The 20,961-nt window shown below is 44.8% G+C and overlaps 1 protein-coding gene across 19 annotated transcripts in view; it reads right to left on the reverse strand.

Moving 5' to 3' along the window:
* Nucleotides 1–20,961, reverse strand: part of UNC13B (unc-13 homolog B) — a 235,883-nt gene that overhangs the window by 20,898 nt on the left and 194,024 nt on the right. For 14 of the 19 annotated variants that reach the window (XM_074017186.1, XM_074017187.1, XM_005581386.5 and 11 more), the window contains 11 exons: nucleotides 15,586–15,632; nucleotides 12,208–12,286; nucleotides 9,347–9,421; nucleotides 8,304–8,523; nucleotides 6,779–7,006; nucleotides 6,039–6,180; nucleotides 3,835–4,004; nucleotides 3,280–3,395; nucleotides 2,771–2,934; nucleotides 1,968–2,118; nucleotides 170–238 (listed from right to left, as the gene is read on the reverse strand). In XM_074017186.1, the coding sequence (XP_073873287.1) occupies nucleotides 170–238; nucleotides 1,968–2,118; nucleotides 2,771–2,934; nucleotides 3,280–3,395; nucleotides 3,835–4,004; nucleotides 6,039–6,180; nucleotides 6,779–7,006; nucleotides 8,304–8,523; nucleotides 9,347–9,421; nucleotides 12,208–12,286; nucleotides 15,586–15,632 (1,461 nt within the window). Of the gene's footprint in view, nucleotides 1–169; nucleotides 239–1,967; nucleotides 2,119–2,770; nucleotides 2,935–3,279; nucleotides 3,396–3,834; nucleotides 4,005–6,038; nucleotides 6,181–6,778; nucleotides 7,007–8,303; nucleotides 8,524–9,346; nucleotides 9,422–12,207; nucleotides 12,287–15,585; nucleotides 15,633–17,991; nucleotides 18,015–20,961 lie in introns of all 19 variants that reach the window. The other 5 variants (XM_074017190.1, XM_074017184.1, XM_045374410.3 and 2 more) reach the window with 1 other exon arrangement.

Consider the following 20,961-nt stretch of genomic DNA (forward strand, 5'->3'; position numbering starts at 1 on the left):
CCTGGAGTTAAAAGAACCACAGGTGTCAGTAGCATTGGCCATTTGCGTCGATGTGATGACACAGACCAGTTTTCCCTGGCCTCAATCTTTACAGCCAAGATTGGCCTACAGTCTTTCTGGGACTGTGCTTGATATCTATTATCCTGCCCACAGCCATGTCTTCACTCACCCTGTATGTAGAGAGGTCGATCCTCAGTGAGTTGTGTAGCTGGTCCAGCAGTTTTACAAATCTCTCTTTCTGAGGGTGAGAAACAAATAATGGGGAAGAAAAAGAGAACCTGTGTCTGAGTCCCCTAAACTACAACAGAAACAGAACCACCTCTGGATGAGTAGAAAGAGTTGGGAGGCATTGGGCTGGAGACACATCCCTGCCCATGGGAAGAACAACAAACAGTGTAATGAGATAGATAGTCCCTGTTCTATCTCTTTGCAGCTCTGTCCCAATCTGGGAAATCTCACACTGGCAAGGAAAAAGCCAAGTCCCTGGGAGGAGAAAAGGCTCCTTGGATTATCCAAGAGTCAATAGGGCACGACCAGTGCATCTCTATCCCTTTGGGACTGTAACTTATCTCAGTTAGATAAGAAGAAACTCCAAACACATTCTCTCTTGAGTCTGAGGTCTCCTGACTTATCTCGGGGTAGTACATAACAGTTATACAGCCACAGCCTAGCAGTGATGATGGGAGAGAGAAACTGATGCATTTGAAAGATAACAGGGCAGGGCTGAAGGGGTCTCTCTTTAAACCACATTCCACACACACTTCCCATAGTGTATACTTTTTAAATGTTAAAATATCTAACATATACTATTTTAATAGCTGATTTTCATAGAAAAAATATAATTAAATATGGAATCATATGCCTGCAGGATGTTGGCATCCCACTCCTAGAACTCATATATTGATTATATGAGTAGATATTGATTAAGTCAATACATAATGAGATGAGGCAAAATGGAACAAATATTTGACTGGCTTAATACATTACACATCTACAGAAAGACTCTTATCAACAACAAAAAATTCATTAGTACCAAAAAATCAGGGCTCACAGACTCAGTGAATTGGGGTGATACCAGTAACTTTATCCCAAAATGGTCATTTTTGCGTTGGGTCAGAATGATTTTATCTAGTTTATACTGAATTAATGTCAGGTGATATTTTGAGTAATGACTCAACTTCTCAGGTACCTTAACCCAGGAAGGGCACACCCTGGATAGGGAAAACAGTCCAGACACTAGAAAAGGGACAGGTTCAAGTGCACACTGGCATCGTTGCTTAGACATCAGTCTCATATAAACTCAAGTAATATGAATCCGTCACAGACAGATTGAACAAGATTTTTAAAAGTCCATTTGTGGACCTGCAAGACTGAAGAATATGGACTATGGTAACTCAACCAAGTTGTTGGCCCAGAGAGATTCTGGCCAAGCCCAGGTGGTACCACCCCCAACCACCTTCTCTTCTTTGTGTCTGTGGAGAGGCTATTAGTATAGTCTGCATACCCATAAGGAAACAAGATTCGTCTATCAAAATGGTAGCTACCTGAATTTTAAGCACATCAAGCAACTCTACAGGACCAGCCAAGAAAAATCAAACTTGGCCGAGTGCAGTGGCTCAAGCCTGTAATCCCAGCACTTGTGGGAGGCCAGGGTGGGTGCATCACAAGGTCAGAAGTTCGAGATCAGTCTGACCAAACATGGTGAAACACCGTCTCTGCTTTAAAAAAAAAAAAAAAAAAAAATTAGCCAGGTGTGGTGGCATGTGCCTGTAATTCCAGCTACTCAGGAGGCTGAGGCAGGAGAATTGCTTGAACCCAGGAGGTGGAGGTTGCAGTGAGCCAAGATCGCGCCACTGCACTCCAGCCTGGGCAACAGAGCGAGACTCTGTCTCGAAAAAAAAGAAAAAGAAAATCAAACTTTATTAATTGGTAACCAATGCAGACATATGTGTTTACATGATACTTACCCCAAAGTTGGAGGCTGCGAAGCGATCAGAGGCAGAGACATTGGTAGAGGCAGTTGTGTGGGCATAGTAGGCATTGATGTTGGCCAGTAAGGTGCTCATCACTGCTGGCACACCAGGACACATGTACTTGGATGATAAACATGCAAAGTGCCTGAAAAACACAGCACCCTCAGCCTCAAAGACTCTTCAGGGCTTGCAGCAAAAGCCAAGCAGGAACTCATTAAAAGTTTATGGGCTAAGTGAAGCACAGTCAGGGCAATTGCTGCCCTCTGCTTGCCTAGGGCTGCTTTCTGTGCACAGCTCTAGGGGCAGCATCACTAACAGAAAGGCTACTCTGCTTCTCATAGCAATTTGGAATTCCCATTTAGAGTCCTGATCGACTCCACACACAGCTGCTTTCCCTGCAGTTTAGTGTCCTCTTTGACCCCCAGGCCAGTCTAGGCCAGACCGGCTATCACAAACACATGTACATGAGCACACATATCCTGTCTGCTCAGGCCTGTGATGTCTAGGCAGATTTGTCCTTGCATACTCTCACATGCCTTTTTCCCTGCAGAGTTCCCTCAACTCTGAGGCAGTTACTGACAAAACATTCCCTTTTCTGTGAGTTACTGACAAAACATTCCCTTTCTACGTATACCCTTCTTGCCTTGGGGTACAGAACTATCCCACCCAGCTCAGAGAGGAAAGGAAAGGAATCACTGCATGCTAACCCACTAAGGACCTGCCCACCATGTCAGTGTGCCTTAGTTAGACACCCCAGTGATTAGTAGCCACTTCCCAGCGCCCCAGCAGAGACTCACGTCATGGCCTGATATATGGACTCAATGCCATAACGCATGGCAAATTCATCCACAATTTCTTGGGCTGTCTCATCAAAGTACACCTTCCAGGCATCGTCTCCTCGAGCTTCAGGGATGCGGACTCCTCCACTGCCCTGAATGTCTGTGAGGTAATGGAAAAGGTTCTGCAGAAGACAGAGCAGAGAAAGGGAATGGGTTAAATACATATGAAAAACAAAAACAAACTTGGTGGTAAAGCCCAGGAGAATGTGAATAAGGAAGGTTCCACAGAAATTCTGTCCTTCCAGTCATTGCTCAGTTCCTCCTATGGCCCCAGTAGGCTGTTCTGACATTAGTGGAAGAGAATGTAGTCTGGGTTCAATCACTTGGGCTCTCCAGGGTAGCAGAGTGAGTCAAGGATAAAATTTAAAACGGGCCTCGGATCTCCAACCACCTAGCAATCCTACTTATGGCCAAAGGCCTCTCCCAGCACTGCTTTCTGATCCCCCACCTACCAAGGGCTGGCTCACCTCATGGAGACACGTATACTGCACGTGGTATGGGGCTACTTTCTCCTCCCCCTTGATCTCCACACTGATTTGTAGTCGGATAGCCCCTGAGACGGCTGATTTGTCTGTCCTCTTCTCTAGGAAGGAAAGAAGACTGGAGATTGACACCAATGCAACTAGACAGCATAGATAGTTCCATTCTGGCTTAACCCAAGGAAAAGAAGGGGCCAACCCAAGGACTCACCAGATAGGGTGAATCATTCCAGTGACCATATATTCCACAAATAACCCTTGAACTAGCTGGGTAGGAGAACAGGAGTGTGGAGGGGCGACAAAGGCACTAGTATGAAGAATAAAGGGCCTTCTGAAACCCAGAGAACGTTCAGCCAGAGTGAGTTGCAGCCACTGCCACTCCTCTGTCCCCCATTCCTCCCCATAGTCAGTTCTTTGCAGGTAAGACGGGCTCTGTATAGAGATATGCTTTGGGGACAAATGGTGGTTTTGGTAGAAGGACTATTCCTAGGTCCCCTTCATGCTCTCCCTTCCAAGCAACTTTCTTGGGTCCAGTTTCCTCACCCAAGTTGTACCAGACGTCCATCTCGCCACTTAGGGTGCGAACCTCAATGATGGTTTGGCCGAGGAAATCATCGGACTCTCGCTTTAGGCGTTGCTTTACTCTTGACTTGATGTCATCATCCTCATCCCACACACGCACCTTAATGCGGTCAGAGGAGTTGTGGCACTCACTGTGAGAGAATTAGGCAGGCTCTGTTAGGGGCAGACCCAGTAGCGCCAAATCCTGTTACTTCCTATTCCCTCCCAAAAGCTCTGACAGCTGCACTTGAGGGCCTGGAAGTGGAGAAGTCAGAGGACACCAGTACTAAAGTTCCAAAAAAGTTGGGCTATCCCAGCAAATGACTCTTCATTCCTCGGCCTGGGTGGCTCTATCTACTACTGTACAGTTCTTATTGTCCTAGAACAAAGGGCAAGGGGTGGAGGGAAGAGTAATTCAGGTCAATTCTGACTTCCTATACAGCTAGCTGTATCAGCAACACCAAGAGGAAAACAGCTAGATATGCCACGGAGCTCCAGGAAGCAACTGCTAGCTCCATCCTCAGAGCCTAAGACACGAACTCAGTAAAGATGCTACACATGTCCATGGTAGGCCCATATAGTTATAACTGTTTAGCTTTCTATCTAACTCCCCCATCTGCCTAACTATGTGCTTGGTGAGCTTCTATATTATCCTATCATATCCCGTTGAAATGTCATCTCCTCTATCAGGTTTGCTTTGGAGAAAGGAGTTTTCCCAGGTCTTCTCTCAAGCTGTCCTCTCCAACTGTTGCTTTCTGGGTTCTGTTGTTTCACCCAAAAGTTGTAACTGGCAAAATTTGCTGTTCCTTTCCCTATGTTCTTATGACATCTTTCCACATTCCATTAAAATATTACAGTATAACCACCACTCTGTGGGAAGATAATAGACACATCAACAATGAGCTTCTTGAAGCCAGGGATTGTTCTATTCATTTTTAGATACACTATTTTATGTATAGTGTCTTGTACAGAAAATGAGCTTAAAAAACTGTTTACTAAAAGTGGGCAAAAATGACCAAGAGCTAGTTGATTTTAAATTAGTCATAAGAAGAATTCAAGCAGGAACTATTCAGATTCTCAAACAGGTGCTTCTCCTAGTAGCTATTAATATTATCTCTGGATTAGAGATTAATGTTACTATATCCTAATCCTTTTTTTTTTTTTTTTTTTTTTGAGATGGAGTCTCACTCTGTCGCCAGGCTGGAGTGCAGTGGCATGATCTTGGTGCACTGCAACGTCCACCTCCCAGGTTCAGGGGATTCTCTTCCCTCAGCCTCCCGAGTAAGCTGGGACTATAGGTGCCTGCCACCATGCCCAGTTCATTTTTGTATTTTTAGTAGATATGGGGTTTTGCCACGTTGGCTAGTCTGGTCTGGAACTCCTGACCTCAGGTGATCTGCCTGCCTTGGCCTCCCAAAGTGCTGGGATTACAGTGTGAGCCACCGTGCTGGCCCTAATCCCTCTCTACATGAATCTTCTGAGGAGCCAACAGAAGGAGGCCTCTACATAGCCAGGCTGCTTGGCTGATTCAAATCCAAAATCTGGACCCTAGGCCTTATTGAGGAGTGACAAAGCATGTTGATTCTCCAGATATTAGTTTGTCATTTTTCAATAACCATCCTTTACTGTCATAAGAAATAGTTTATAAGAAAGTGAGATAATAAAAAAATCAGTGAGGGTAGAAGCTGAGGCAGGAAGAAACACTACCTTTATGGGAAACAGCAACTTCAGGACCCAGATTTCCACTTTCAAGCCAGAATTACCCAGTTTTAGGACAAGGACACTCCCTCCCCACTCTGTATAACAGCCTTCCTTACGAGAGCCTAACCCTACTGTACCTTCCTAGGCAAGGGTAGGAGGTACAATAAGGCAGTCAGTCCCTGGTTCTGTCACTGAGCAGTAAAGTAGTAAAATCTTTCTACTGCTAGAAAAAGCAGGATGGGGTGCCCTAGGGCCCCTTTAATAGCCCTGGTGAAGACAGGGCATGGGCATAGTAACCCTGACACAACAGGTCATGAGAAGAAAACCGGAGAAAGAATGGCTGATGGCTGAGCAAAGCATGTGAGAAATGGATTTTTCTCCCCTGCCTTTGCCCAATCTTCAAGTTCAAGCCCAGAATGGCAGGATGTGATCCTGCTCCCCCAATACACACAGTCCCAGGTAAGACAAAGCTCTCTGTGACTTACAAATGGAACTTTTCCTCCCAAACAGGATTCAAGTTTCCAAAAATGGTCTTGGTACGCTTCTTGGTTTTGCCGACTTGCACAGTCACATAAGGGTCACTGGATCCTGTTTTGTCCTTGGCTTGTAGGCCCTGGGCACACACCACTGCAACCCAAGCATGTACAGGAGGTTTCAGAGTCGGTCAGAAGCCCTCCACAGCACTACTCATATGCTCTCCATCTTAAAGCAGTCTATGCTCCTTGCACAGATACCATAATCCCATTCCTCCATATTTATTCTTCTTACTGGGCCACGAGCCTTTCCTTTAAAGCCCAAGCATCCCATCTCCCTACCCAACCCCTAACTGACCACTTGTCTCTACACTGGTCCTTATACCCTCTGATATATACATGCTTCAGCCCCACCCAGTTAGCAAACCACTGGTTAACTACTCCCTGGTCCCCTGACTTTCCCCTTCCCCCTCCCCCCACCTCTTATAATATCAAACTGTTAGCCAATCTACAGTGTTAGGTTGTTAGCAAATCCTTGTATTATGGTTCATATTGTTTGCAGATAGCAGTCTTGCCTCTCCGGCACCAGGGTCTAGGTAAGGAGGACTGATGAATAATGAGGACTTTCCTTCCCAGTGATTTCCTTTTTCTTTCTTCCCAATCCCTTGCTCCCTCATGCTCAGGATGCTTCTTCCCCAGGCTCCTTCCCATAGCCCAGGCCTTCCTGTCCCCTCAGACTGTGGCCTGCTCACCAGTAATGGTGATCTTGGCCGACCATTTGGAGGTGCCATCCAGTACACTCTGCTTCACTGTTTTCATCTGCTGCACATGGGCAGCTTTGCTCACTGTGAAGACGTCCCGTATAACTTCAAAGATCTCTGGCTTATTTCGCTCTCGGATCTTCATGCGGTCCTTCATGGCCATGATAATGTTCTGGGTCCGGTCCTCAGCTCCATGTTTACAGCTCTTTTCTGCAGCCCCTGAACGTGGCCAGGAACAGAAATTAGGATTAAGCAACAGGTCACCTACCAGACCAAGGGTTGAGCTGAGGAATGGGGCCCAGGAGAGGCTGCAGAGCAGCGGAGAAACTATGCAGCCAGCCTGGTTGCTACTTCTTAGCAATTAAGGCAAAGGCCCTCTGGAACCTGCATTTGCCACCTCTTCATGATGGGTTTTGGCCAAGTCATTACTAGCATTTGTCTTCAGGCAGTCTTTTCAGAGCCCATCTCTTCTGCTGACTCTGTCCTACCTGTCTCTTCATGTCTAACTTAGCCATGCCACTGGCACCAATTTGAGGCTCTTCAAAGGACATTTTCCATGAATAATTTCTCAAGGCCTCTCCCTGGTCCCCTTTTATATGTCATAGCTGTCCTTGGGATAATGAAGTACTTGTGGGTCTGTCTAGAGGTGACCTTCCCTTCTCCTAGCACAATCCTTAAAGCTTTCAGTGCTACAGCCTGGCTTGTCGGTAATACCTGGGAGGTCTGGAGAGCAGGAAAATAGTTTCCACTTCCTTCACCCCTGCTTTTCCTAGGGTCCAGCCACAGTGAGTGCAAGCAAAGCAGGAGGGTAGCAAGGAGATATGAACTTTGACCCCTACCATTTTCTCTGACAAGAACTTGTTGCTTTTCCTGCTCCTATTCTCCCCACTCCATCATGGCAGGACAAGTCATATATTTAGCCAAGGCTGTGGGGGTCTGGCATACTCTCCTCTTGGACGTCTGTCAGATTCATTTGACACTTTTATTTCTGGCACTATTGTCTAAAAACAAGCAATGAATGCTGCCTTCCCTGAGTCCTAGATTCCAGGCTTCGGGAGGTTCCTCTGTGGGGCCTGGAACCCCACAAAACTCTATTTCTTTCCTCTCATTAGTCTCAGATCCTGATGCTTTCGTCATTTGGACTATAAGGGCGCTGTGCTGTATACACTGCAAAGCTCAGTCTCTGGGATCAACTGAATCCTAGAAGAGATTCTAGCTACATTAGAAGGCCACAGAAAGCTCAAAGAATTTTTCCTAAAGGTGCTTAAGAAGGTAGTGTAAGACCTGCTATTTGGAAAGGCAAGGCTCCTTGATTCAGAATCCTACCTTCTCTGAAATGGATAGGGTTTCAGAATCAGGTGGACTGGGAGAATGAAATGGATAGGGTTTCAGAATCAGATGGACTGGGGGAATGATTGGTTCAGCCATCCCAGCTCTTTGCCACAGACTATTTTGGAGAGCCCCTCCAGAGCCCCTACTGCCCCACTCCCTGCCCCTCACTCCACAGGGCACTCACGCTGCAGGCAGTCAGCATTGAGCAGGTCCTGGCACTTCTCATGGCACTTGACTCCACATTCACTGCAGCGCATGCCCTGACGGGCAATGCCCCAGAGGAGGCCTTCACACTCATAGCAGTAGGTTGGGGTAGTGGCTGTCCAGACCTCAAAGTTGTGAGGAGTGGTGCACGAAATGGGGTAGATTAAGGCCTGCAGGGTTTTCTTATACACGTGGGATTTCTGAAAGATACATACCCCATCCCATGATTTTTGTTTTTTGTTTGCTTTGAGACAGAGTCTTGCTCTGTTGCTCAGGCTGGAGTGCAGTGCTGCGATCTCAGCTCACTGCAACCTCCACCTCCCAGGTTCAAGCAATTCTCATGCTGCAGCCCCCGAGTAGCTGGGATCACATGCACATGCTACCACGCCTGGCTAATTTTTGTATTTTTAGTAGAGATGGGGTTTCACCATGTTGGTCAGGCTTGTCGAACTCCTGACCTCAAGTGATCCACCTGCCTCGGTCTCCCAAAGTGCTGGGATCACAGGCGTAAGCCACCATGGCTGTTCCCCATGACTTTTGGATTCTGCAGGGAGATACCAGAACTGAGACCCTGTGGGACAATCGGACCTTGATTTCATGTCTCCTCTGGCAATGAAGAAGATGCTCTATCCTGGCCCAGCCCATAGCCCAGCCTAGCAGAATAAGGCCCACAATATAGTGTGCTCCTGGTTGTCCAACACAGGTTGGACCTGATGCTGAATCTGAGCCTTGTTCCAGCATTTACACTTTCTAAGAAAACAGAAGGTACTTGGTCCATCATAAAACCCTGAGTTCAGCGGTCACACCCTTCAACATGAGACTTGGGCTTACCCTCTGATCTAGACTCGCTTAGAGCCTTACCCAGTGTGGAAAACTAACACCTGATGCTATCTGTCTTTTTCATCAGCAATGTGTGCCCAGCACTCTTGAATTTCCAGAATTCCCAGTTATTAATTGTATGACTACAGAGATGATCACCAGTCCTGAGGCCAGTGGACTTATGAAAGCACATGGGTTACTTACCAGCTCTTCATCCTTAAGAGAAGTGCGTGTAGCCATTGCAGAAGTGATTCCTGCCTTCCGAGACTGGACCAGTGACTGTGAGGGAAGATCTGCTGTTAGCCCTGACCACCACCAAGGGCTGGCAAAGTCCTGGGAAGGGAGCTTCAGTGACCAAAGTCACTTGACTATAGCTTACTACAGTACTTTCTATTTTTATTGTCACTCACAGCAACGTCCCTAACAGGTGACAAGTGTCCCAGGTTAAGATGCAAAACCCAAGGCCCTCAGGGGGCTTCTCTAACTATGTTAGAACAGCACTTTCTTCAGGGTATCTATCATCCAAAGAGTTTCTTTTTCCCTCACTCTTCTTAGTGTCCTACCCCACAGAAACTCCTTGTTTATGGGAAGGAAAAGGAAAATGAAAAGCTTAAAACTATAGCAGAAAAAAGGTAATTAAGAATAACAGAGACACACAACTCTGTCAAAGTCACATTCAAGAGCCATCATGGAGAAAAATGATTCCATGGTAACCTCTATACCTTGGCACCTCCCCAAGCCCATATAATCCCTGGGAGGCTGCAGAGGCAAGCAGGTCTACATGTAGGGCACTTGGCAAGTGAAAGGGGCATTGAAGCCTCAGTCAAATCAAGCAGGACAGAGAGTTAAGTCTGAGAGCTTGGGTTACCTTGCTAGCCACGCTCTTGCATAGGGGGCCCCATGTATCTGCCAAGCCCAAGCTTTAGGGGCAGCCCCTGGAGAGGCACATGGTTTCCTAAAGGCAGAGGACACTGAGAAGACAGAAGTCAAAATATCAGCCTGAGCAGGAGGAACAGCTGGGAAAGGCCCAAGTGATTTGAGATGCGGACTTTTTTTGTTCGTTTTGAGACGGAGTCTTGCACTGTCACCCAGGCTGGAGTACAGTGGTGCGATCTCAGCTCATTGCACCCTCCGCCTCCCAGGTTCAAGCGATTCTCCTGCCTCAGCCTCACGAGTAGCTAAGATTAAAGGCACCCGCCACCACTGCCAGCTAATTTTTTTGTATTTTTAGTAGAGACAGGGTTTCACTATGTTGGTCAGGCTGGTCTCGAACTCCTGACCTCATGATCCATCCACCTCAGCCTCCCAAAGTGTTGGGATTACAGGCGTGAACCACTGCACCCAGCCAGGGATGCAGACTTTTAAAGAGGTTGGGAAAGGGCTCTGGAGACACTCACCATAGCCTGTGTAGAGGACAGCAGAGAAAGGAACAACATGATATTAAAGACCCGAAAAGGCATGAAAACTTTCAGAGGCAACTGAGAGGTTCTTCTGTATAGTGCAAAGCATTTCCCAATCCACTCTGCTTCTGTCCACTAAAAACTGTCTTCAATCCAGACTACTGGCTAGGACCCAAAGCCTAGAGTACCTACTCTAAGGAGTATTATGCCATAAAGCCAAAGATAGGGCAAAAGACAGAGAGGGAGAGCAAGAAATAAACTGGATACTTGCTTGTGGGCAAAGAGTGAGAAAGGATGAGGAAAAAAAGTAGGAAGAAAAGGAAGAGAAAAAAGAGGAGATGAGAGACATTAAGGAAAGGAAAATGGTATTGAAGAAGAGACGGCATCAGAATTTATCTTCAACCAGCTAGGTGAAGAGCTGGTAGAAGAAGTACATTAGAAAGGAGGAGTCGGGCATGGTGGCTCATGCCTGTAACCCAGCACTTTGGGAAGCTGAGGCGGGAGGATCACTTGAGCCTGGGAGTTTGAGGCCAGCCTGGGCAACACAGTGGGATGCTGTCTCAAGAAAGAAAAAGAAAGAAAGAAAGAAAAGAAAGAAAAGAAAGGAAGACAGAAAGACAGAAAGACAGAAAGAAAGAAAGAAAGGAAGAAAGAAAGAAAGAAGGAAGGAAGGAAGGAAGGAAGGAAGGAAGGAAGGAAGGAAGGAAGGAAGGAAGGAAGGAGAAAGAGAGAAAGAGAGAGAAAGGAGAAGATGAACAAATGGTAAGAAATAACGGAAGGGAAGAAAAATGATGAAGAGAAAATGGCAGATGATACTTTCAGTCAACTAAGGAGGGAGAAACTAGTGGAGCAGGAAATGGGGAAGAGGGAAGAGGAGTGGATAGGAAAAACAATAGATAGAATAGAGAGCAAAAAAGAAAACAGAAACAGAAAATGGTAATAAGGGAAAAGGGTTCATGTTTAACCGAACCCTTACACCCTATTTCTGGCTTTAGAGCTCTGAGAGAGCCTGGACCTCACTTCACCCCCAACTACCCACAAGGCTACAGAAAATTCCTTGGGCTGTTTGTGCCTCACAAGGTATGACCCAGAATGGGGCTTCTGGTCATCCTGGGAGGATGGGAGGAGGTCCTGGAATCAGCTTTAACTCTTAAGCCTGTTTCAATTCAATTCCACAAATTTTTATCATTGCCTCTCAGCGCCTGACACTAGGTTACAGAGATAGTCTCGAAAGCCTATGTCTTGAGAACTTTTGCTTGACTTCCAAGAAGGCATCAAGCTCTAGTCATGCTCATCCCATACCAAGCTCAATGATCTAGGTCAAGGGCTGGAGGCAGTTTCCATTACAGGTCATCAAAGAAGGCTGTAGAGATACCTGTAAGAGCTAGATGCCTATAGGAAGACACAAAATCCTAACTTTGAGAGCCCAAGCCACAAATATTCCAGATAGGAGCTTGAGCTAATAAATTCAGGACTCCGACTAGGGAGTGAGGTAGAACACAGTCCCTGTGAAGCCATTGCTAAGTCTCAGAAGGCTTTAAATGATTGATCATCAGACCAATTTGAGTCATTAAATGGACGACTTCCAATCCTGACAGCTTGTCAAGGCCCAATGGGGGATACCCCAAGGCTACTGCCTATGCCTGCACAAAAGTCTTCACTCACCAGATCACTGACAAGTGGCAGTGGCTTCTTTCTGCGTAAATCTGGCATGCTGTCAATGCCATAGAGCCCTCCGGCTGGCCTGAGGAGAGAAGGAAATATGTCAGGACCTTCAGTCTTGCTTTGAGTTAACTGGTGTTCAGTGTTCCATTCACCTTGCTCTCCCTCTCCCCAGAGGAAGATGAACTGACCTCTATCATGTGCCTTTGAGACCGGAAGGGAAGACAGAAAGTCAGGGAAATAAAGCCATGGAAGAGTGAGCAATAGAATCTGTTCTCACAGTACCCCTCAGTGTCTCTTACAGTTTCAGCTGAGGACTGAGCCTCTTTTATCCCACAGTGATAGTTGAAGGCATTTCAGTTTATCTGAAGGCACTTTTGTGCTCCATAAGGCAAGGTAGTAATTGGCACTCAAGAGGGCTTCTCCCCAAACTCAAGGCAAAGACACTGCTCCTCAAAGATAAGTCTTGCCAAGCCTGTGCTAGAACAGAACCCACAGGGTGGCTCTACGGCAAGAGTCTAGGTGAGTAAGACTACTAGATAACGGCACATAGAAGGACACCATCTCCAACCAAGAGTAAAAGAGTCACCAGTTCTGTCTATCTAGGCCTCCTGAAGAAAAGCCTTCTCCGTGGAGAAAGGAGCCCTCATAATCAAGTGGAAGCAGGGGAGGTGGTATGGGAGACTTCCAACAGACCACTTAAGGGAAAAAAAAAAAAAAAAAACACCATTTAGGATGGAAACAGCAAAGGGACTCTGTGAGTGTGGCCTAGCCCTATGGACACATCAATAGAGCCTGGGGAAAAATTACAGCTACAGCAGCTGGATATTTCTAAAACTTTTATACCTTTTCTATACTGATTAATTTTATTGTTCTTTTATAACAATATGCAATAAAAACAGAAAATGTACCCAAAAGAAATTACACTGAGATAACCTGGATTTTAACTCCAGTTCTTCTATTAATGTACTATGTCTTCTCCCAAAATTCCTTCATCACTTTAGGCCTTGGTGATACTTCTATAAAATGAGATGGATGAGCAACAAAAAACTCTCTGGCCTTAATGAAAAGAACTCATATACCCGGTTTTAATGAGAGCAAAGACATTGGGAAAGTTGGGTAGCTGGGCTGTATACCACGGCTGGTCTAAAGACAGAAATATTCCAACAGAAAAAGTAGGTACTTGTAGCTATCTAGGCAAAGAATGGAACCACAAATTGGGTCAAGTCCAGAAGTTGAAACAGGCCATTCAATATGCTGATTTCTAATAAACTAACTCCCTGAACATAGGCAGAGAGCTTTGTTTTTAATGAGATTACCAGACCGAGGGAAGTTCTATACTTAGGACAGCTTCTAAGGACTAAGGTGAAACAAAAGGAAGAAAGACAATAGGGAATTATTTAGAAAACTACTGCATGGCTACATTTAAAAATAGTCTGGATATGTCCCATTGACATGTATGTAATTTACAATTATTAGAAGGAAAAAAAACTAAAGATCATTGAAGCAAGTGGTGCCACAACTTTGTAGCTAATTCTAGAAACTACAATATGTATCTCTTAATCAAGAAATTTTTTTTAACATAAACAATCTTTCAATAAAAGAAGGCAGTAGCTCATTCAATGATTCACTCTTGATTAAAAGAAGACAAACTAAAAAAAAAAATGCTGACAAAACTGCAGAGAAAAGAGAACACTTATGCACTGTTGGTAGGAGTGTAAATTAATTCAACCACTGTGGAAAGCAGTGTGGCGATTCCTCAAAAAACTAAAACAGAACCACCATTCGACTCAGCAATACCATTATTGGGTATATACCGGAAGGAAGGAATATAAAGTGTTCTACCATAAAGACAGATGGATAAGTATGTTCACTGCAGCATTATTCACAATAGCAAAGACATGGAATCAAGCTAAATGCCCATCAATGGCAGACTGCATAAAGAAAATATAGTACATATACACCGCAGAATACTATGCAGCCATAAAAAAGAACAAGATCATGTCCTTTGCAGGAACATGGCTGGAGTTGGAGGCCACTATTCTCAGCAAACTAATGCAGGAACAGAAAACCAAACACTGCATGCTCTTTCTTGTAAGTGGGAGCTAAATGATGAGAACACATGGACACAAAGAGGGTGACAACAGACATGGGCCTACTTGAGGGTGAAGGGTAGGAAGAGGGAGAGGAGCAGAAAAAATAACTATTGTTATAGTACTTGGGTGATGAAATAATCTGTGCAACAAATCCCTGTAACACAAGTTTAACTATATAACAAACCTGCACATGTACCCCTGATCCTAAAACAAAAGTTAAAAAAAATTTTTTTTTTAAAGACAACAAATTGCAAGGGAAAGGAGCATGTAAAAATGTAGTAGACCATCTACCTGATCTTTCTTCTTCCCTGGCCACAAGAGGAAGCAACTACTGAAAATTCTGATGTTAGAAGCCTTCGTAGGAAAAAGGGAAAAGGTACAGATAAGTAATTGGTGATATTTGTGGGAAGGAGTGGGGAATGGGAAGGTACTTGAACTCTCTTCTCTCTTTAATAACACATTGAGCAGCTTAAAATGACTCTGGTACAATCACATGGGTCTGAAACTCCCAAACAAGAAGCACAGACAGAACATACAGAGCTCAGAAAGGGATGTTACTTATGTCCTGACTACAGTGGAATGGAATAAGTAGATGACTCACAACAGCTGGAACAGGACCAAGCCTAAGGAGTAACTTAATCAGCCACACCATCAACAGTGGAATGGACAGAATGAATAATGTCTAGTATCTGATAGCACAGCAGGGTGACTACAGTCAACAACAATCTATTGCACATTTTAAAATAACAGAGTATAAGTGGATGGTAACACAAAGAAAGGATAACTGCTTGAAGTGATGGATACCCCATTTACCCTGATGTGAGTATTACACACTGTATGCCTGTATCAAAATATCTAATGTAACTCATAAATAGACACACACACATAGACTACTATGCACTCACAAAAATTAAAAAACAAAAGAAATGGAAATAACATGTTTCCAAATGCAGATATTTTTCTAATTTCTCTCTGCTCTACCTAAAGGGTATATCACCACTATGAAAAGATGGACCAGAAATTACAGAGGCAAGGATGAGAAGGCCCCAAAGCTCCCTTCCCTGCCCCAGCGTAACCATTCTGCAAAGATCCCTCTTCTGCGTCCGAGGAGTCCGTCAGCAGAGTTCTCTCCTCTGCCTCAGAGAAGCAACCAACCTATAGTGGAACCTTTTCCTTCCCCAGGATGCAGCTTATGAAGCTGTTTCCCCTGCTTCTCAGGGGAAAAGCTAAAAGCGTCAAGAGATACTGAATACAATCCACAGAAATCTTGCAGGGAATCACTTACCCTTCCGGGAGCCACTGAGGCAGAGAGGGGTCACCATCATCTGGAATCTTTAAAAAGAGATAAGAAACAAGTTAGATCCTGGGAAAGATGGGAGATTGCCTGTAACCCAAGCAGCGAGCAGTAGAATACAAGCCCAGAGCAGTGTAAGTCACATTCACTATGTGGTGACAGCCTGTCTGACATCTAAACCAATGTCCTGATCAGCCAGGGCAACAAGCAGGCTGCCGAAATGAGTGGTATACCTGTCTCCTTGGTGAATAGGACATAAGGGAGCTTTGGCTCACTGAGGTCCCAGGACTAAAGTCTACTGGAATGGCAGAACTCATATGACTCTTATATGAGCCATTGGTATAGACAGTAGTAAACCAAGCACAGGAGAAGGGCCTATGTAGGCTTCCAGCCCTCACTAAAGCAAAAGAACACCTTCATATACAGTCCAGTCTTCTTCCAGCTATGTTCCTAAACTCCCTTAATGTCCCAGAGTCAGACCTGGTCTCTCTGGATTCCTATCTCATTTTGTGGTTGGATTTAGTTTGGGTGCCTTGAACCCCTGACTCACTGACACTGAGTATATTCTCTCCATTTAATAAATTCTATATAACAACAGAACCCAGGGTAGACACTTGGATTATCATTCTAGTTAATTCTATAGGCCCTAGAATGAGAAGTCAAAACTTGAGGCACCAAATAATTCAAGGAAGGGAACAGTTCAAAAATCACCTTTTAAAGGTTTCTGTACCAAAAGAAAACACAAACAAAAGCAAATCCTTCAAGCGGCATGCAGAGAGTTCCAAAGCTGCCAGAGTGCTCCAGAGATCCAATAGCACATGTTTTTTTCAGGCTAACAGGTCTGGGGCTTCCTGCCCCTCCTTGTTTTCTTCCACCCCCAACAACTTCCCTGCCTCCTAACTATCCTGGAGCAAATGAGCTCCAGAAGGGAGGCAAAATTAAGGTGCTTAGCTTTGAACAGTGAGTGATGTTTTGGAGAGCTAAAGTGGGGAGAAGTTATGGATAGAATGAGGCAATACAAAGGAAAATAGGGACAGACAGGACAGAGCTAACGGTGATGGAAAAGTGAGGGAGAATTACCTGGGTCATCAGTAGGCTCACATGAATTTTGGATTTAAGACTCCTCTTAGGTTGTCTATGTTTTAACCAAGCCTATCTCCCTAATGCCCAGAGCCCCCATTCCACCCCATCTGCCTCCTATCCTTTCTATAGGTAGGATGATATTGGTAATGGGAGGGCCAGGTCCAAAAGGCAGCCAGAAGTGGCTGAAGCAAAAGACAATGAGGATAGTATAGAAGAAACAACAGTAGGTGGGAAGTAACAGAAAAACTGCAAGTCTTCTAAGGTTGCTTATGGAAGGGGTAAGGGTTGAGTGTGGGGGAGCCAATCCCTAAATCCCCAGATCTTACCAACCAGAACTTATCTTCCCTCTGGCAATAGCTACCACACTCAGCAGATTCTTATTTCCTACTTAGAGTGAGATATTTGCCAGAAACCACCGAGCTTAAGGAAACAAAGTCACAAAAAGTCTTTGAGAGCCTGAGATCATGCACATTTCCTGTGCTCAGAGGGGATAACAATATGTCTGCAAAAGCCTGCACACACAGCACATACAACTTGTGTCTGAAGGAAACACATGGTGAGCATGGATCCTAGGCTTATGGCTTCAGAATACAAGCTTCAGAGTATACAGTGATCTGCAGAAACTCATCTGAGGAGGATTCACAGTGTTTACTATGACCCAAATCACAGGCAAAGCAAATCCTCATGGTCTTCAAAAGCCAGTGCCTGCAAGCACAGGGCATTAGTATACTATGCATTCATATGGTTTGGGGAAACCACACAACAGGTCTACAGAAGCTTGTGCTCAACAGAGAGGTCAGGAAGCCTGTTCAGAGCACAAGTACCTTCACACTTAGGGCCTCAGGCAAGAGGCACGAAATGCCTGCAGCAAAGCCTGCTCTCAAATACAAAGTACACATGCGTGCTAGGCTCAGCCAAGGTTTTACAGCATACGCCAGAGTTTGCAGCAACAGGTAGAAAATGGACACACACTGAGCAGAGTAGGAGAAAAAGAGGGTAATCAGTGTCTGGGGGAGACAAACTGGGTATAAGTATAAGCACACACATGCTACATTGAATGCACATCCATGCTGGTACACACACATTCTCACAATGTGCTCCAGGGATATCTGCAGGAGCACACACAAGCAAGGAGCATGCACACAAACTGCTTTTCAGAAAAATAGACTGCATGAGCCAAAGCTCAGAGGCACAGATCATGCACGCACATGTGCATGTACACACACACACACACACATACACACACACATACAGTGCTCGGGAAGGAGGGGAGGGAAATAGACAAAAAAGGACCCAAAGGGTCATAGGCACAACCTGAAGGCCTCCTCGCTTTCCTTCTGCAAGGAGAGAAAGAGCAGAAAAAAAGGGCAGAAAGGTTAGTAGATTCAGTCCTATAAGGAACCCAAAGAAAATGCCAGCTAAACTCCAACGGACATGGAAGAGAGGGAGAGGTCCTCGGGACAACTAGGCAGTTCACAGAGCCCAACTGACTGGCTTCCAGAATCCTTTCTACCTGTATTTGCTGGCCCAGGCTTTTTAGTTTGGAACATCCTTGGAGCTACTTAAATCAAGGGACAAAATCTACCCAGGGGTTCCAGTCATCCTTTTCCCCTTTCCAAAGTAGCCTGTATCAAGGGTCAGGGCTGCCAAGGCTGCAAGACCAGCTTTGTTACCAAGGACCACTTCAACAGGCTATCTAAGCTGGCTGAGCACAGAGTGATTTCCTTCCTCAGAAGCCACATGAGCTTATTCTAGATCTGGTATAAGTCCTCAAACTCCAAAGGCCCTGGTGGCTGAGCCTTTTCCATTTTGCAGTGCAGGCTTGGCCACGCATTCACCCAATGAGCTTTGGCCCGTTTCTCAGACCCAAACTTAAGTTGGGCCAGGGTAGGTCCTGGAGTTAAGTCCAGAACCAGGATGCTGAATGGCTACAGGCCTGGGGGCACTGACTGGCTGCTTTCCTAATAGAAATCACAGTGATCTAGATGATAAAACCATGACTGCAATCCCAAATCTGATTATTTATCAAACCCAGGACAATACTCTAAAGGAAACTGACATTTCCAGAAGGGTCCAATAAAGCCATAACAGGATAAAAATAAAGATTACTCCTTTCCTATTCATCAGAGTCTATACTGCCTTCTAGGCCATACATGGATAGGCCCACAGGCTTCCTTCTGTAAGGAAAGTCCACTCACCTCGGTCCATTAGTGCCCCACCACATTCTTTTCTCTTTTAAAGGCCCATTGATATTACATCACAAGTAGAGGGGAGGATTCAAGAATCGAATTCACAGGTTCCCAATTTTTCAAGCTATTTCTGCCTACTTAATGGGTCACCTGTCCTGGACTAGATGACCAGGAATCCTCCAGAACAGTACAGCTCCAGGAAGGTGGGAAAGATGAGAAAGACACTTCCTGGAATGGGGACATACCTCTTCCATATCTACATCCCAACCCTCCAGGATAATGTGCTCCCTTTGAGTAAGAAAATTAGGCAAACAATCCTTTAACTGACCCCATGACTCAAAATGGAAATGTACCTCTCCCCCTCCACTATCTTAAATACATTCTACAACCATGTCAAAGTTGATTGTGTCCTTCTGTTCCCCACAGATCTCCCCATAATGCCTAAAGACTAAAATCCAATCAATCCATTGACAGAATAATCAAGGCTCTCCATGATCTGACCCAAATCCCCAAATTCCTCTTCTCTGCCTCTTTCCTGACCCCATATACATTCCTAGAATCTAATTGTCTTGTTTCACAAAGAAGTCACATACTCAAAACCCCACATATTTATTTACTCATTCTGTTCCATTAGCCTGAAATAGCATCTCACACCACCTTTCCATAGAGGAAAATTCAACTCTTCCTCCAAAACACAGTTCTGGGAAGCCTTCTCTGATGCCCACCCAAGCAAGAGTTAATAAGGCCATCCTAGTGCACCTAAGTTACATTCATCCTTCTCATGGTATTTAACATACAATGCCTTGACAAGTCCCACCATTGTACAGATGAGAACCAGAGCAAATAGATGCAGATTTTTAACTTCAACTGGGCCCTCTGTGTCACTTGGTAAGTCTCTCCATTCCATTAGTCAGGTCCTTCTTCCACTTCTCAAAGGAGTTATACCTAACCTTCAGATACCTACTTTATCACAACACATTAACCACTGTTTAGTGTGTGTCACCTAGATATTGCATGCTTAGCTCAAATTCAACATATCCAAACACTAAACTTGTATCTTCCATCTCTAAACTTCTCTTCCTGTCCCCAGCCAGACAATGGATCTCCCCCTCTCTGCACTCTGTCCCTATCCAATCACTCAGCTCTGTACCTTCTATCTCCTAAATATCTCTGGCATCCACTCCTGCCTTTCCATTTCACACTGCCATTATCATCTTCTCTTAACTGGGCTATAACAGGAGACTCCAAGCTGACCTCTCTGCCACTAGACTTGCTCCTCTCCAATCCATACTCCACATTTCCCATTTCAAAACTCTGATGGCATTTTTTTCTTTGCTTAATTGCATCAATTCTCCCTGTTGCTTACTGTAGCACATAAAGTGCTTCAAGACTTGTACTTTCCCTACAGTTCTAGCTTACTTTCCTTCCGCTCCTTACGTGTCCTGTATTCAAGTCTTACTGAACATTGTCTATCACATCTGAGACTTTTCACACCTCCCTCCCACACCCAGCCTACTGGGTGGACTCAGGCATATTCCTTAAGACTTAGTTCAAATACTAATGACTCTGTGAAATTTCTTTATCTGCTTTCCTTCCCAAGGTAGTATTAGGTGCCTCTCCACTAGCTGCCCCAGTCTCCACCATTCTATGTCCATATTTCTAAGGCAGTATGTCGTTAATACTGTTTTGTAGTATTGTATATTGTAGATGTCTGTATAAACATCTTCCTTTATACTATTTCTCACTTTATACTACTTCTTCAGAAAAAAAAAAGGATTATATATTATTTCACCTTTGTAGCCTGAGGGCTTAGCACATCGCCTATCATTTGTATGTAGTAAAAGAAAACTATAACTTTCAGTACTTAGAAAACAACAGCTATTCTAAGAAGTGTCACCTGCCCAACCAGAGAAGGTATAAGTCTCTTAACCAGTAGCCTGTACCATTTCCAGACCCTGAGGAACTGCTATACTGGCTCTTCAGTTTGTCCCACCCATTGGACAAACATTAAAAAACAATTTTTTTTCTTGTTGAGAATCAAACTATCTGTGCTTCCTAACTCCCTAAAATGCCTTAGGATTTTTCTACTTAGATT

Source organism: Macaca fascicularis, chromosome 15, assembly GCF_037993035.2.
Source record: "Macaca fascicularis isolate 582-1 chromosome 15, T2T-MFA8v1.1".
NCBI lineage: Eukaryota > Metazoa > Chordata > Mammalia > Primates > Cercopithecidae > Macaca > Macaca fascicularis.